At 42.6% G+C, this 17,952-nt stretch overlaps 1 protein-coding gene across 6 annotated transcripts in view; it reads right to left on the bottom strand.

Moving 5' to 3' along the window:
* TMEM67 (transmembrane protein 67) overlaps positions 1-15,573 on the bottom strand; it is a 49,723-nt gene extending 34,150 nt beyond the window's left edge. For all 6 annotated transcript variants that reach the window (XM_034763277.1, XM_034763278.1, XM_034763281.1 and 3 more), the window contains exons 1-6: positions 15,362-15,573; positions 11,301-11,389; positions 8,786-8,879; positions 7,252-7,351; positions 3,382-3,451; positions 3,199-3,273 (exon numbers count right to left, since the gene is read on the bottom strand). In XM_034763277.1, coding sequence (XP_034619168.1) covers positions 3,199-3,273; positions 3,382-3,451; positions 7,252-7,351; positions 8,786-8,879; positions 11,301-11,389; positions 15,362-15,545 — 612 coding nt within the window. In that variant the 5' untranslated portion in view covers positions 15,546-15,573. The remainder of the gene's footprint in view (positions 1-3,198; positions 3,274-3,381; positions 3,452-7,251; positions 7,352-8,785; positions 8,880-11,300; positions 11,390-15,361) is intronic.
* Between the last annotated feature and the right edge of the window lie 2,379 nt (positions 15,574-17,952).

The following is a 17,952-nucleotide window of genomic DNA, read 5'->3' as shown; positions in this document are numbered from 1 at the left end:
CAAAGCTGACTGCAAAGAATTACAAAGGGATCTCACAAAACTGGGTGACTGGGCAATGAAATTTTTGTTGATAAATGCAAAATGATGTACATTGGAAAACATCACAACTATACATACAAAGTGATGGGGTCTAAATTAACTGTTACCATTCAAGAAAGCTCTTGAATTCATTGTGGATAGTTCTCTGAAAACACCTGCCCAGTGTGCAGTGGCAGTCAAAAAAGCTAACAATATAGCAACTGTGACGTTGTGCAGTCTATATGGTTTTATAAAAACATAAGAAGTGAATATAATGTAACTGGAATATGCTTCATGCAAAAGGTCTCTTGTAAGGTATCATTACAAAGCTTATAATCTACTGAGTATGATCATCCTATTTGTATAAATGTACCACTCTTGTATCTAAAGCTAGAAATATGAACTATAACTCTGAGGGCCTATTGTAATTATGCAAAGTGTGGACCACTAATGGTGATTTGGAATCTTGATGACTCCCATTAACTAGGATCATTGTCTGCAGATGGCTGTGTTTACCTGTGTCTTCCTGTATATGTGTGTGCTGGCAAATGGGTAATGAAGTCTTGCAGTGACATGTGATCATGTCACCTGAACTGGAATCCATCTTTTACCTGGTGCTTTTCCAGTGAGGGTGGGTGGAAACCCAGAGGGACAAAAGGTTCCTGCCTTATGCAAAAGATATATAAAGGGGTGGAAGAGAACAAAGAGGGGAAGAGCCATCATGAAGAATCCCCTAGCTACCACCTGAGCTGGAACAAGAGCTGTACCAGGGGAAAGAATTTTGCCCAGGCCTGGAAGGTGTCTAGTCTGAGAAAAAGCTTACTGAAGCATCTCTGAGGGTGAGATTATCTGTATTCAGTTTGATTAGACATAGATTTGTGCATTTTATTTTATTTTGCTTGGTGACTTACTTTGTTCTGTCTGTTACTACTTGGAACCACTTAAATCCTATTTTCTGTATTTAATAAAATCACTTTTTATTTAGTAATTTACTCAGAGTATGTATTAATACCTGGGAGAGCAAACAACTGTGCATCTCTCTATCAGTGTTATAGAGGGCGAACAATTTATGAGTTTGCCCTGCATAAGCGTTATGCAGGGTAAAACGGATTTATTTGGGTTTAGACCCCATTGGGAGTTGAGTGTCTGAGTGCTAGAGACAGGCACACTTCTGTGAGCTGTTTTCAGGTAAACTTGCAGCTTTGGGGCAAATGATTCAGACCCTGGGTCTGTGTTGGAGCAGACGGGAGTGTCTGGCTCAGCAAGACAGGGTGCTGGAGTCCTGAGCTGGCAGGGAAAACAGGAACAGGGGTAGTCTTGGTACATTGGGTGGCAGCCCCCAAGGGGGTTTCTGTAATCCAACCCATCACAGCAACCATTGAGAAAGGAATAGAAATATATGCTACTATATAAATCCATGGTCCAGTCATACCTTTAATACTGTGTCAAGCATCAGAGGGGTAGCCATGTTAGTCTGGATCTGTAAAAAGCAACAAATAGTCCTGTGGCACCTTATAGACTAACAGACGTAGTGGAGCATAAGCTTTTGAGGGTGAATACCCACTTCAGACGTTGCATCTGACAAAGTGGGTATTCGCCCACAAAAGTTTATGCTCCACTACGTCTGTTAGTCTATAATGTGCCATAGGACTCTTTGTTGCCTTTAATACTGTGTGCATATCTAGTCCCCCATCTCAAAAGATGTATTATAATTGGAAAAGGCACAGAGAAGGGCAACAAAAGTAGGGATATGGAACAGCATCCATATGAGGAGAGTTTAAAAAAAAAAATTGGGACTGGTCAGCTTAGGAAAGAGACTACCTAAAGGGGGAGGGATACAACAGAGGTCTATAAAATCATGACTGGTGTGAAGAAAGTGAATAGGGAAGTGTTATTTACCCCTTCACATAACACAAGAACTAGGTGTCCCCCAATGAAATTGACAGGCAGCAGGTTTAATACAAACATAAGGAAGTACTGCAAACAATGCACAGTCAACCTGTGGAACTCTTTGCCAGAGGACGTTATGAAGGCCAAAAGTATAACTTAGGTTCAAAAAAGAATTAGATAAGTTCATGGAGGATATGTCCATCAATGTCTGTTAACCAGCCTAGGGAGGTTGTGGAATCTCCATCTCTGGAGATATTTAAGAGTAGGTTAGATAAATGTCTATCAGAGATGGTCTAGACAGTATTTGGTCCTGCCATGCGGGCAGGGGACTGGACTCGATGACCTCTCGAGGTCCCTTCCAGTCCTAGAATCTATGAATCTATGAAAACCAAGATAGACCATGGGGTTGCATCCTGACTATCTCCCTAGACCAGTGATGGCCAGGAGCTGGGAGTGGATGACAGGATGGATTACTCGATGATTGCCCTCAAAGACTGGCACTGACTTCAGGCTGAAACCCCTTTTGTGTTCACACAAACATACACTTTTAAAGGCTATTGGAGAGAGATCAACACCCAACGCAGTTTTACTCAGACATGTTTTGTTATCAAGTCTGCATAGACCTGTTGTCTCTAGCACTTTTTCATCAGTGGGCTGATGTCCAACCTGCACCAGCCAAAGTGGTTTTGCTGGTCATTATAACTATCACTAGAACTTAAAGATCTTTTCTTCTTCTGTAAGTTAGAGAGGGGCTTCCTGGCTGACTTAACACCCCTTGACACTCAGTATTGAGTGATGCTGGATAACTACCTTTCATTTATATAGTGCTTTATATCCCAGGATCTCAAAGTACTTTTCAAAAGGTAAGCAAGTTTTTTGTTTTTGTTTTTTAATAAACACAGAGAAATGGAGCCATTGAAAATTTAGGTGACTTGTCCAAGGTCACACCAAATTATTTACAGAATCAGGACTATTACCCTGGCCTCTAGACTTCAGGCCCTAATTAAACCAATTGACCATGCTATTTCCTTGATAGGTAAGTACTTCCTCACATAAACCATCTCACTGAGAGACTACTGTATGTGCAGCAGATTGGGGTAGAGCATGGAAAATAAGAAACTGACTTTGAAAGATACATAAGTAGATGAAAAACTGAAATACCAGGCATAAGAAAATGTTCCATTAAAATTAAGTTGGGTAACAAAATGCTCTTAAAACATTTCAGCACAAAAAAACCTATTCATAATATATAACATGAAGCTTGATAATGTTAAGGACAAAAACACTTACTAGCTGTCCATAACGTACAGTTGCAACTGCCTTTGAGGGGAAGTTTCTGCTGTTACTGAAGCATAACCCTCCAGTCTGAAAAGATAAAATTAAGACAAATTCCATTAAATATATTTATACACACACACCACTTTACAACATAACTTTTTTCCTTTACACTTTGATATAAACTGTTTCGCTTACCAAAATATTTGGGTCCGAACAGTCACAAGACTCACTTATATTGATGAATGTTTGTTCACATCTTATACACCTATAAATCACACACACAAATATGAACATGAAGAAACACTTAAAATAGGGTTAACTATAAGACTTTATAATGTTAAGAACGCTATTCTCTTCAAACGTTAGATTAGAACAAGTTTGTTCAATTACGGAAAGTGCAATGTGTAGCAAGAACCACAGAAGATGAACATGATATGTTGGGGAAGAATCAGCACAGCTTTTGTAAAGAGAAATCATGCCTCACCAATCTACTAGAATTCTATGAGAGGGTCAACAAGCATATGGACAAGAGTGATCCAGTGGATATAGTTTACTTGGACTTTCAGAAAGCCTTTGACCAGGTCCCTCACCAAAGGCTCTTAAGCAAAATAAGCAGACATGGGATAAAAGGGAAGGTCCTCTCATGGATCAGTAAGTAGTTGAAGTAGGAAACAGAGTAGGAATAAATGGTCAGATTTCATAATGGAAAATGGTAAATAGCAGGGAACTGTATTGGGAGCAGTGCTATTCAACATATTAATAAATGATACGGAAAAAGGGGTAAACAGTTGTCTGGATATACCGAAAGAAGCACAGGAGACACCTGATATGGATTTTAATCATGCTGCAACTTTATTATATAGATGTCTGGGACTACCCAGCAGAAAGCATATAGTGCAGTCAAATTCATGCTTCTTCATATCATTACCCAGGGCTTCCATCAGCCCCCCTTCATTTTCCATCCAGGTGCCCCCAGCCAACCCATGGCTCAGACCTTACTATCCACCCTCCTCGTAAGATGGTTAAGGTAAACTATAAGAACGGGGTGTGTGTGGGGGGAAGCGTGGTTGGCTCCCTGCTGTACTAATCATAGGAGACCCCAACCCCCTCCCCCTGTTCTGTTCCTTTATCCTGCATGTTCTTTTAAGTCCTTTGCCAGGCCATTTATCTGTTCACTGGATGCCTTCCCTATGGAGTACCTGCACTGGACATCCGCCTCACACTTACAAAATAAGCTGTGACATATAGCCTACCATCTTTTCTTCTTACCAGAAAAGGTCCTCCCTGATACCCGCTGTGGGGAAGGTGGAAAAAAATTCATTCCACTGAAGCCAATCTGGTGCAGGAAAAATTCCTTTCCAGCCCCCCTTAAAAAGGAGTGGCTAGCACAATGCCCACAGCAGGTCCTAACCCAATCAGATATTCGCCATCTCTAGGGGAAGGAGGGTGGGTGCTGCCTTCTCTGCTGCATGGAAAAAGGGGCTTCCAATGCCCACCTTTATTAGTCTTCAGACCTGACAATCCTGGGGGGTGAGTCAGCACTGCAAAGCTGAACACCGTTCATCCTTTGCAGCAGTTTCCAACCTCGTTCCCCCACCCTAGCCATAAAGCACAGCTGCCTTCCCTCAGCAAGCCCAGCCAACATTCCCCCTGCTTTAGGAGCAGTGCAGTCAGTGGCAAAATTTGCAGACAATACAAAATTACTCAAGATGGTTGAAAACCACTGGACTAAACTTTTTTTTTTTTTCTGGGAACCCAGTTGAAGAAAATTATTGATGCCCGCGACCTAACGGAGCTGGGGATGAAGGGTTTGGGAGTGGCTCAGGGGTGAGGGCGGCGGGGTGGAGCTAGGAATTAGGGGTTCAGGGTGTGGAGGGGGTCTTGGGCTGAGGCAGCATGTTGGGGTGCAGGAGGGGGTCAGGGCTCTGGGCTGGGGGTGCAGGCTCTGGGGAGGGACCAGGGATGGAGAGTTTGGGGTGAAGGAGGAGCTCTGTGTTTGGGGGGCTCAGGCTGGGGGTTGGGGTGCAGGAGGGGGTCAAGGCTCTGGGCTTGGGGTGCAGGCTCTGGGGTGGGGGGGTTGGGGTGCAGGAAGGGGTTCTGGGTTTGGGGGGGGACTCAGAGCTGGGGCAGGGATTGGGGCATGGGGTTAGGGCCTGGACTTACTTCCAGTGGCTCCCAGTCAGCGGTGTAGCTAGGGTGCAGAGGCAGACTTCCCGCCTATCCTGGCACCACAGACCACGCTGCACCCAGGAAGCAACCAGCAACAGGTCCGGCTCCTAGGCGGAGGTGCGCAAGCCGCTTTGCACAACTCTCGCCCACAGGCACCGCGTCCCCTCCACCACAGCTCCCATTGGCCAGTTTCCGGCCAATGGGAATGCAGAGCTGGTGCTCAGGGTGGGGGGCAGCGGGGAGAGCCCTGTGGCTCCCCCACCTAGAAGCCAGATTCACTGCTGGCCGCTTCCAGGGCGCAGCATGGTGTCGGAGAAGGTAGGCACTAGCCTGCCTTAGCTGGGCAGCACTGCTGACGGGACTTTTAATGTGCAGCTCATGCTGTGAGCCAGTACTGGGTCGCGTCCCATGGTTTCAAAAACATTGGTTTAGTCCAAAGCCAATCATGAAGAAATATAAAGAGATCTCACAAAACTGGGTGACTGGGCAACAAAATGCCTGATGAAATTCAGTGGTGGTAAGTGCCATGTAATGCACACTAGAAAAAAAATCCTAAACTATACATAGAAAATGGATGGGTTCTAAATTAGCAGCTACCACTCAAGAAAGATCTTGCAGTCAGCTGTAAATAGTTCTCTGAAAACATCCACTCAATGTGCAGTGGCAGTCAAAAAACAAAAACAAACAAAAAAACTAACTAACAATGTTAGGAACCATTAGGAAAGGGATAGATAATAAAACAGAAAATGTTTTCACCCTTCAGCTCCTTATATAAATTCATGGTATGCCCACATCTTGAATACTGCATGCGGATTTGGTCACCCATCTCAAAAAAGATATATTGGAAGAGGTAAAGAGAAGGGAAACAAAAATAGGTAGGGTTATGGAACAGACTGCATATGAGGAGAGATTAAAAAAAGACTAGGGCTTTTCATCCTAGAAGAGAGACCAACTTCTACTGATGAGAAAGACAAGCTTGCACAGAGCTCTCCTTCAGCTCTGTGAAAGCTTGTCTCTCTCACCAACAGAAGTTGATCCAACCAAAGATATCCCCATCATGTCTCTCCAATATCCTGGGACCAACACAGCTACAACACTGCCGGTCCATCAACTGCTATTAGCCAAGATGTTCAGAAACACAACCCCATGCTCTGGTTGTTCCTAAATCTGGGACTGTTAGAAGCTGGGAGTAGATGACAGGGGATGGATCACTCAACAATTGTCCTATTCTCTTCATTCTCTCTGAAGCATCTAGCACTTGTCACTGTTGGAAGACAGGATACTGGGCTAGATGGACCATTAGTCTAATCCAGTATGGCTATTCTTATGTTCAAAACTTCAGATTAAGTCCTGGGATCACATTTCAGCTCAAGTATCGAGTCTTTTTTTTCCCTCTGTGTTCATAGCACAATGTTTATTAGAGGCCTGAGACTAATCCCAATGAAGTCAGTGGGAGGCTTTCCATGGTTTTCAATGGGAGCTGGACAAAAATTAATTTTACAAGCTCATTTCCACTATTATTCAATTAGCAACAAATAAAGCGGTACATATTAATAAGAGAACACGTTGTTCCCACTCTACCATCAGTCAGAAGAAAGACTGGAGTTGCAAATTTAGGATATTGGCCCTGCAAGATATTTAGCAACTTCTACTCCCGCTGACTTGAACATGAGTTGAAACCTCTTGTCTTACTGCTATTTATATTGCCACAAAGCAATAGGGACATCTATAGTATATGCAAGAGAGAATGCCCCAATTAACCAGAAGTATTCATATTTTATCCAACAGATAGTTTGTTCCCAGGGAGCATTCCATTTAAATCACATCATCATTATCATCAGGATCCATACAAAGCAGATCTGAATACATACATTTAGAAGAAGAAAGAATACTTACCTATCTCCCAAAACATTTGAAGCAGAGAATGATGGTTCATTTGCATCACAGCGTATACACAATGCTTCATTCAACAACGTGCCATTAACATCTCTTTCCACTAAGTGGGGAAAAAAAATGTAAATGTGAGCAATAGCATGCTATAGAGTATTCCGCATAGGTGTTAAAGCTGCTTACAAAAATAATGCTTTTAAAGAACATATCTAGGAAAATCTGGCTCAGAAATTAATACAAAATCAGTTTGCATTTTCTAAAACTCCTGAGTCACAATTAACAAATATCCTGTGTAAGTAATACACACACCCTAGTAGTTTTAATTATAAGCCAGGGGCAAAAATGAAGCGAGTTTCTCTACACTTTTGTTAAGGAGGAATTTATATTCAAAACAGGATATTTGTAACTAAACTGCAAAATTTTGAAGTAAGAAATAATTCTCTTTGAACAGCAGTAATTTAATCATTTTTATGGGATAAAATAGCTTAAATTTAGAAATTTAAGCTTTCTAAAGCAACTAATAAAACCATAGATTAATAGTGTTAAAGAACTAAATTATAGATGCTGTGCAAAGATGATGCACATGTGAACATATCACAAACGCAAGATATTTTTCCCCCAAAGCTCTTTGGTGTTTAAGTTTTTTCCTTCTTTTTTTTTTTTTTTTAAACGTAGTTTTTAGATTATTTCCTATGGGGATAAGAAATGTATTTTGTAACCCTCATGATGCTTAAAGGGAGAGGTTTCAGCTAAAAATGTATTCTGGCTCTTAAACTGGTATTCTTTTTCTAACATTAAACGACAGTTGGGTGTATCTTAAAGCCACCCTCAGTCACATTATTAAGACTTAAATCAATGATCAGGAAGAATGAACCTAGTACAAAGACACCTGGTTTCTGTTTTTAAAAGAACAAAACTCTTTTGGATAACCAATACTAAACATTTCTACAGCAAGTTCCCGAGCCTGTATGTAGCCAGAAAGCAAGCTATGAGGCGAGGATAACGTATCTTGTATTGGTCTTATTTTCAGTGTAAGATAAATAATAATGATCAGGCTTCTCTACATCCAAAAGCGTTTGAAATAGGAGACATATGATTCAGTTACAATAATTCCTGTTAAGGGTTTTTCAGAACTGTGCCACCTTGCAGCAACGAGCAAGATCTTAAATACACCAAATTGACAGAAGCCTTTTATGCTTCAAGCAGGTCTATAAAAATCAGGATATACAGAGATCATTCTATGCTTGCCAGGGGTAGGCAGAAAGGGTCCGGTAAGAATAATCAGTCTTTAGTTTTATTTTCTACTTTCAAATGCAAGGAATAATGGCTAGAGGACACTGTTTTGTCTGCTATGGGTTTGTGGGGTTTTTTAGGGGAGATGGGTTTAAAAAACAAGATGAATACTTTTTTTTTTTTTTTACATTAGAACTGTAAACATCAATACTTTGATAACTCTGGCTTGCTGTGGTAATACACAATGCTGTTTTGATAAACTCAGATGTTTAAGAACAACATTTCATATTGTGTATAGATTACTTACCCAAAATTTCATTAATGGCGCATTTACATTTTCCTTCTGTAGTTAAGCCTTTAGGACAAGTAATACAATTCCACCCATCTTCAGTAACGCCACTCTAAATAAAGTTTAAAATATTTGTAAAATCCTTTATAAAAGTCCTCTAGAACTGAAATACATTATTTAAAATAGAAATTATTCATGTATTCTAACATGCATAACATTCACAAAGCTGTCTGAAGAACATACTAAAGACCTTAGCAAGGAGAACCATCAATATATTCAATGGGGCTCCATTCAGACTTAAGGATCCGACGGATCTTTTCAGAGGTTTGGGGTCACAATACAGTACCTAGTTAGAGTACAAGAGGAGTTTGTACTTAGTTTGTTCTTCAAAAGCATTAGTTGAAATCCATTTATGCCATCTTGGAAATAAAGTGTTTAAAAGTGCTTGTTTTACAATAGAAATGGAGTAACAACATCTAACAACAACAACAAAAAGAATGCTATGGTTATCACCAATGCAGAAGTGATTATAAGTAGGGCCTTACCAAATTCATGGTCCATTTTGGTCAATTTCAGGGTCACTGGACTTTAAAAATAATAAATTTCAGCTATTTAAATGTGAAATTTCACAATGGTATAATTGTTGGGGTCCTGACCCAAAAAGGAATTGGGAGGGGGGGGGGTGTCTCAAGGTTATTGTACAGGGGGTTGCAGTACTGCTACCCTTATTTCTGCACTGCTGCTGGCAGGAGAGCGGCAGCTGTTAGCCAGGCGCCCAGTTCTGAGGGCAGCACCCTGCCAGCAGCGGCGCAGAAGTAAGGTTGGCAATACCATACCTCTTTCTTCTGGGCTGCTGCCTTCAGAACTGGGCGGCTGGAGAGTGGCGGCTGCTGACTGAAGGCCCAGCTCTGCATGCAGCAGCACAGAAGTAAGGATGGCATCATACCCCATGCCACCCTTACTTCTGCGCTGCTGCTGGCAGTGGCTCTGCTTTCAGAGCTGAGCTCCTGGCCAGCAGCCATCGTTCTCCAGCTGCACAGCTCTGAAGGCAGCACAGAAGGAAGGGTGGCAATACTACGACCCTCCCCCCCATAGGCTTCCGACCAAATACTAAAAAATAAACAAGAAAAAAGAAGCAAAAAAAACAACTGAGCCTAGGGACTTCATAAAGGAGTAGTCTTTGTGTATAGAGAGAGCCTAAGTGACTCATGGCTATTTCTACACGGCACACCTTACCCTGCCGCTGTAAGGTATACAGTGTAGCTGCTGTCAAAGTCAGACTCAGGACTCATAGTTTGTTAGACCACTCTGTTTTATTAGCACAGCGCTCTGCTAATACATTCAGATAATGTGAGCCTCCATGCAAGATTCAAACAGTCTTATTTATACAGATAAAAGGGTGCGAACTAAAACAAAGGGACAGAGAGAGCAAAGTTGTAAAATTTGCATAGGACACAATATGCATATCCTGCTTCCTTATTAACTCTTATCGATCTAAGGCTAATGCTTCACCAATTGCCCTTAAGTGGGGCAATTCATTAAGCAGTTAATGTCTGCTTTCCTGCCCCCTGGCTTGCAGCATTTCTCATTTCTACTTAAAGGTACATACAGCATTCTTTAATTCATTATATTTCTTTAATATAATTCATTTCACTTTCACACTGCTCTCCTGCCGAAAAAATACCCCCATCCTCCACCCCACGAGGGATGGTAACTTTGTTGTCGGCAGAGCGTCTCGCACTGTCCACAAGGAGGCTTTTTGTCTGTAAAACTTTTGTCGGTCGGGGGGGGGGGGTTGTTTTGTTTTTCAAACCCCTGACCAACAAAAGTTTTACTGATGAAAGTGCAGTGTAGACATAGCCATAAAGATAAGACTATAACATAAATAAGAGATTAAACCAATATTTAGAATACCCGTAAGTTGTTTGCTCACTCATGACATTTTATACGCCTATTTTTTCTTAAATCACGCTTAAATTGGTCAGCTTTTCAGCAACCTGTTGTTCTACAACTTATTTGATTAGAAAAGTATTTGGTTGAGAGAATGAGCAAACCAAACAGTTATTCTAGGCAGATTTACACTTGCCTATTGACTTATTTACATTCAGTATTACTGTTTATTTCAGTATCCTTATTCTAGCCTCATTGAACATTTCTTGGCAATGGCTCACTTTTGCAAACATAAAATTTACAGCCTTTAAACATTAAAAAAAAAGTCAACTTTTCCCACAAAAATTAAAAACAATGTTCTCATCTTACATTCAAAGGAAGCTCCCCACATTTGTCATAGCTAAATTTGTCAGCTAAAACTGTTGTAAGATGAATTACAAGTTTCATAAATATGGCACTCTTACCTATACCTGAATACAAATTTTGACTAGTTCTAAATAAAAAAATACTGCTGTTAAAACAAAGTTTAAAATTTTCCAAACAAAATTAAATAAATTTTGTAATTTTTTTTAATCGAAACATGAAAACCTGTAAAACTGCAAAAATGTATCATCACATCGCAACATGTAAAGTTTATACCTACCATATTCTCTGGGCATTTTTCACAAACAACAGAAGGCCCACCATTATTAGAAACCATCTTGAATCCTGGTAGACATACACATGAAATACCTAAAAAGTAAATGTTTTATTTTACACCCCAATTTATACAAATAAAAAACCCAACTCTATTTTAGAGCAATGGCTGCAGCTCTTAAATGAAGACTCTCAATTTCCTGCTTAAACAAGTACAATGTTTGAGTAAGAACTGCAGTAAAAACACTCCTTTTAGAATGTTCATGTTAGAGTTCAGTTTTTACCCTTCAAAAGCAGAATAACTCTGAAAGATTAAAGATAGCCAAGGAAAACAACTGTCTTTTTTGTGTGCAAAGAGCGTCAAAGTTATTTTGTGAGCTATTTTAAATTTAATACTTTTAAAATATATTTTTTCCTTTATTTAAACATGAATAGTAAAATAACCTATCCTCAAATACTATTCCACGGGCTTGATGCTGTGAAGTGTGCAGTGCTTGCAACTTCCACTGGTTTCAGCTGTGAAAGTTGAGGGCACACCATGCCACACAGGAATGGGCCACTAATTGTTTACATTTTTTGCTATTTCTATTACAAAACAAAAGCTGATATAAAATTAAATATGTAAAATATTGAGCTATGTCAATACTCAATTTGACAATGCCATTTAAAAAAATTCTCAGAACTTTTTCATATCACTATTATTCCCTTCTTTACATGAATATACAGTACTCATGTATCAACAGCATGTTTTTAATTTTTTATATATATACACATTTTAAAACAGAAGCTATTCTAAATGCTCTCAGCAGATCGCATAATACAGTGGAACTCAGAGTTACAAACACCTCAGGAATGGAGGTTGTTCGTAACTCTGAACAAAATGTTATGGTTCTTTCAAAAGTTTACAACTGAACATTGACTTAATACAGTTTTGAAACTTTACTATGCAGAAGAAAAATACTGCTTTCCTTTGTTTAGTAGTTTACATTTAACACAATACTGTACTGTATTTGCTTCTCTCTCTCTCCTGCTGCCTGTTTGCATATTTCCAGTTCCAAATGAGGTGGGTGGTTGACTGGTCAGTTCATAACTCTGGTGTTCATAACTCTGAGGTTCTACTGTAGTAGATCTTGCCTTTCTCACACCTAGTTTTTATATATAGATTCAAAGAGGAAAATAAGCTTTCCTGCTTTTTCAGCTTCCAATCTGCTTCATAATTTTGAACTAGTTATTGCATTGCCCTTGTAGCTCATTTCAGGCTATTCAACAGTAGAACCTCAGAGTCACGAACACCTTGGGAATGGAGGTTGTTCATAACGCTGAAATGTTCGTAAATCTGAACAAGCCTTTATTGGATGCTCCTCAGAGCAGACTGCTCAGAGCAGGGGCTCACAGCCCTGCAGTGGCTGCCCAGTGAGTGGAGGTGGGGACAGGTAGCTGGTTTTAGCCCCCAGATGCAAGGGTGATGAGTGAGGCACCCTGGGGCACCGCAGTGTCAGTGGGTGCATGGTGCAAGCTGTGGTCCTTTAAAACGGAGCTGCTCCTCCAGAGCTCAGGCTCCGTCTCCAGCAGCTTACACTCCAGGCCAGGTTTCAGTAGCAGCTCAGGAAGTTTTCTTCCCAGGCTCTGAGCTTGCAAGCTTGTCCTCCTCCTGGCCAAGGTGGAAGGAGAGGGAAAAACAGCATTCACCACCTCCCACCTGTAAGTGGCTGCCCGATAGTGGGGGACAGGCAGCCCAGATGTGCCTACCTTTAAGATACAGGCACAGTAGAGTATTTGCTTTTTTTCTTTAAGTCTCTGCTGCTGCCTGATTGGTTACTTCTGGTTCCCCATGGTGTCCAGTTGACCATTTAGTCCAGTGGTCCCCAACCTTTTTCGTCTGGCGCCACCGAGGACCGTGGCCGGCGGACAAGCATCCACCGAAATGCCACCGAGAAGCGGCAATGTCAATACGCGTCGCAGCCAAAATGCTGCCGAGAAGCAGCGTCATCCAGAGGCGTCGCTGCCGAAATGCTGCTGATTTTCGGCGGCGACGCCTCTGGATGACGCTGCTTCTCAGCGGCATTTCAGCGGATGCTTGTCCGCCGGCCAGTACGCGGGTGCACTTAGACGCCATGGTGCCCGCGGGCACCATGTTGGGGACCATTGATTTAGTCAGTAACTCTGGTGTTCATATCTTTGAGGTTTTACTATACTGGACCTATCTGATCAAGTAAATGTTTGCAGAAATGTACAATTTTGTCAAAGACCCAGAAATACTTATAATCATCGTATATCAACCACATATTGTGGAAAGAGTATTTAATCAAGTTTCAGAGTAGCAGCAGTGTTAGGCCTTGGCTACACTGGCAATTCACAGCACTGCACTTGCTGCGCTCGGGGGTGTGAAAAATCACCCCCCCTGAGCGCAGCAAGTGCAGCGCTGCAAGCTATTCCCCTCAGAGAGGTGGAGTACTTGCAGCACTGCGAGAGAGCTCTCGCAGCGCTGGCAGCGCAACTACACTCATGCTTCACAGTGCTGCCAAGGCCTTAGTCTGTATCTGCAAAAAGAACAGGAGTACTTGTGGCACCTTAGAGACTAACAAATTTATAAATTTGTTAGACTCTAAGGTGCCACAAGTACTCCTGTTCTTTTTATTTAATCAAGGCTATCAACTCTTCAGTTAATGAGCACCACATTCACACATATTTAATACAAAAAGGAAAAAGACTAAGGGCTTGTCTACACTGGCAATTTACAGCACTGCAACTTTCTCGCTCAGGGGTGTGAAAAAACACCCCTCTGAGCACAGCAAGTTTCAGCGCTGTAGTGCCAGTATAGACCGGGCTCCCAGTGCTGGTAGCTATGCCCCTCGTGGAGGTGGGTTTTTACCAGCGCTGGGAGAGCTCTCTCCCAGCACTGTGCAGCAACCACACAAGCCACATTAAAGCACAGCATTGCCAGTGTAAACTAGCCAGAACAAACTTTGTTCTTTCATTTCTAGGCTGTAGCTTGGGATAATTGTTACATGAAATGAAAAAGCTGATCACATCAGAATGACATTCAACTGGTCAAAATGATATAATAATTAATAATAACTAATGGAGATATCCCATCTCCTAGAACTGGAAGGGACCTTGAAAGGTCATCGAGTCCAGCCCCCTGCCTTCACTAGCAGGACCAAGTACTGATTTTGCCCCAGATCCCCAAGTGGCCCCCTCAAGGATTGAACTCACAACCCTGGGTTTAGCAGGCCAATGCTCAAACCATATATTTTTTAACCTTCCTCTTTCTCTGCTTCATATCTGTCCAAGATTCACACAGTCCGAGGAGACTGAATTTCTTCCTCAGCTGTATTATTGTAGTAGAGCTAGTCAATAAAAATAAGACGTTCATTTCAGGTTTAATCCTATTCTTAAAAACAAACCCAAACCCACAAACAAACTAAACACTGCAGAAATGAGAAACTTGTCTTGCAAAGTTCCCACAAGGTGAAGTTGTTGCCCCACGGTGGTGAATGTACTGGAAATTCAACCCACCTATGCTATTCTGAAGAACAAAAAGTCTTAGGACAAAATGCTCTAGATCACCACTTTCCCCTGGCAGCATCACTACCCCACTATCCATGTTTGATCACTGGAGACATGTCACCATTTCGCAGGTAGTTCATGGGCAAAGAGCGAACATCCCGGTTTCTGACATGCAAAAGATGAATTGAAACAAACGCTTCAGTGTTGTAAGAGCCAAAGGTTGAACAACGCCCCCGTCCGCCCCTGATTAGGGTGACGCACTGCTCAGCTCCCAGGGGCTACCACAAACACAGCTTTAAAGGGTACTTTGTGAACGCAGCCCGCAGGCGGGGCGGACCGTAACATGACGCAGCCCCCATCAGCCCAGGGGCTCTGCCACCCCGTGACGAGCGGAGCCTCTCAGACCAGCTCCCCCCCGAGATGGGGGTTCACCCCCCCCCCAGTGCCTAGTCGGAGGGGGCTGGGGGCAGGTTAGGCTTCTCACACACCCCACCCCGCCTGCTAGGAGACAGGACTCCCCCGGCCCGCGTCGCGGATGGGCCCCTCGCTCGCGCTCACCCCAGGCGCTCCGCCCCTGGTGGGGCCCGCACTGGCCGCACGCCAGGCTGGAGATATCGAAGTAACGGGCATCGCCGCAGTCCTGCGGCTGGCGCAGAGGCAGGGAGAAGCTCTGCCCAGCCGAGAGCCGCACGCTGAGCGCCAGGAGCAGAGCAGCGGCGCCATAGCGCCCCGCCGTCGCCATGGCTACTCAGCTCCCAGCAGCCTCCAAGCCTCCCGCCGAGTAAAGAACAGTCCCGGCTACGGACAGCCAGAGGGGCCAGAAACAGTTCAAGGCGGGTTCTTTCTCTTAGGAATCACGGGGAGCTGCGCATGGGAAGAAAGGGTGGTCTGGTGGCCGTGCGACTCCTCACCTCCCCTGCACCACAGGGGAACTTCAAGCTTAGAAAAACACAATGTGGGTGAGGGAGAAAAAAATACAAAAGACTGCCAGTTAATTTAGAGAATGGATGAGTGTGGCAGAAAGAGGCAGACCATAAGAACGGCCATACTGGTCAGATCAAGGGTCCATTTAGCCCAGTAGCCTGTTTTCCGACAGTGGCCAATGCCAGGTGCCCCAGAGGGAATGAACAGAAGAGGTAATCATCAAGTGATCCATCCCCTGTCGCCCATTCCCACCTTTTGGCAAACAGAGGCGAGGCACACCATCCCTGCCATCCTGGCTAGTAGCCAGTGACCCTGATGGACCTATCTTCCGTGAATTTATCTAGTTCTTTTTTGAACCCTGTTATAGTCTTGGTCTTCACAACATATTCTGGCAAGGAGTGCCACAGATTGACTGTGCATTGAGTGAAGAAATACTTCCTTTGGTTTGTTTAAAACCTTTTGCCTATTCATTTCATTTGGTGACCCCTAGTTCTTGTGTTATGAGGAGTAAATAACCTGTCCTTATTTACTTTCTCCACATCAGTCATGGTTTATAGACCTCTATCATCTCCCCCCCTTAGTCGCCTCATTTCCAAGCTGAAAAGTCCCAGTCTTATTAATCTCTCCTCATACAGAAGCTGTTCCATACTCCTAATAATTTTTATTGCCTTTTTCTGAACCTTTTCCAATTCCAATATATCTTTTTTCAGATGTGGTGACCACATCTGCACGCAGTATTCAAGATGTGGGCATACCATGGATTTATATAGAGGCAAAATTATATTTTCTGTCTTATTATCTATCCCTTTCTTAATGATTCCCAACATTGTTTGCTTTTTTGACTGCCACTGCACGTTGAGTGGATGTTTTCAGAGAACTGACCACAATGACGCCAAGATCTCTTTCTTGAGCGGTAACAGCTAATTTAGATCCCATCATTTTATATGTATAGTTGGGATTATGTTTTCCAATGTGCATTACTTTACATTTATCAACATTGAATTTCATCTGCCATTTTGTTGCCCAGTCACCCAGTTTTGAGAGATCCTTTTGTAGCTCTTTGCAGTCTGTTTTGGACTTAACTATCTTGAGTAGTTTTGTATCATCTGCAAATTTTGGCACCTGTTTATCCCTTTTTCCAGATCATGTATGAATATGTTGAATAGGACTAGTCCCAGTACAAACCCCTGGAGGACACCACTATTTACCTCTCTCCAGTCTGAAAACTGACCATTTATTCCTACCCTTTGTTTCCTATCTTTTAACCAGTTACAGATCCCTGAGAGGACCTTTCCTCTTATCCCATGACAGCTTACTTTGTTTAAGAGCCTTTGGTCAGGGACCTTGTCAGAGGCTTTCTGAAAATTTAAGTACACTATATCCACTGGATCCCCCTTGTCCATATGCTTGTTGACCCCCTCAAAGAATTCTAGTTGATTGGTGAGACATGATTTCCCTTTACAAAAACCATGTTGACTATTCCCCAACAAATTATGTGCATCTGTGTGTCTGACAATGTTGTTCTTTACCATAGTTTCAAGCAGTTTGCCCACTACTGAAGTCAGGCTTACCGCCCTGTAATTGCCGGGATCGCCTCTGGAGCCATTTTTAAAAATTGGCATCACATTGCCTATCCTCCAGTCATTTGGTACAGAAGCTGATTTAAATGATAGGTTACAGACCACAGTTAGTAGTTCTGCAATTTCACATTTGAGTTCCTTCAGAACTCTTGGATGAATACCATCTGGTCCTGGTGACTTATTACTCTTTAGTTTATCAATTGGTTCCAAAACCTCCTCTAATGACACCTCAATTTGGGACAGTTCCTCAGATTTGTCACCTAAAAAGAATGGCTCAGGTTTGGGAATCTCCCTCGCATCCTCAGTCATGAAGATTGATGCTGTGATAAATGAAGTGGGGGGGAAGGTAGCTCCCTTTTATGGACACCCAGCCAACCAGTTAGCTATAAAGTCCCTTTTGGTGGCTGTTCTCTGCTTGCTTTACCTGTAAAGGGATAAAAAAAGTCCCCCAGGTAAAGGAAAGGGAGTGGGCACCTGACCAAAAGAGCCAATGGGAAGGCTAGAACTTTTTAAAATTGGGGGAAAAAAGCTTCCCCTTTGTGTTGTTCTCTGGAGAGCGGATACACAGAGCAGCAATGCTGTAAGCAGCTTTAAAACCAGGTATGAAAAATCATCAATTCATACCTCAAACCTACTTATCTAAAA

This window comes from Trachemys scripta, chromosome 2 (assembly GCF_013100865.1).
Source record: "Trachemys scripta elegans isolate TJP31775 chromosome 2, CAS_Tse_1.0, whole genome shotgun sequence".
In the NCBI taxonomy this organism is placed as follows: Eukaryota; Metazoa; Chordata; order Testudines; family Emydidae; genus Trachemys; species Trachemys scripta.
Note: the sequence above shows the minus strand (reverse complement) of the source record. Positions and strands in the feature narration are given on the sequence as shown.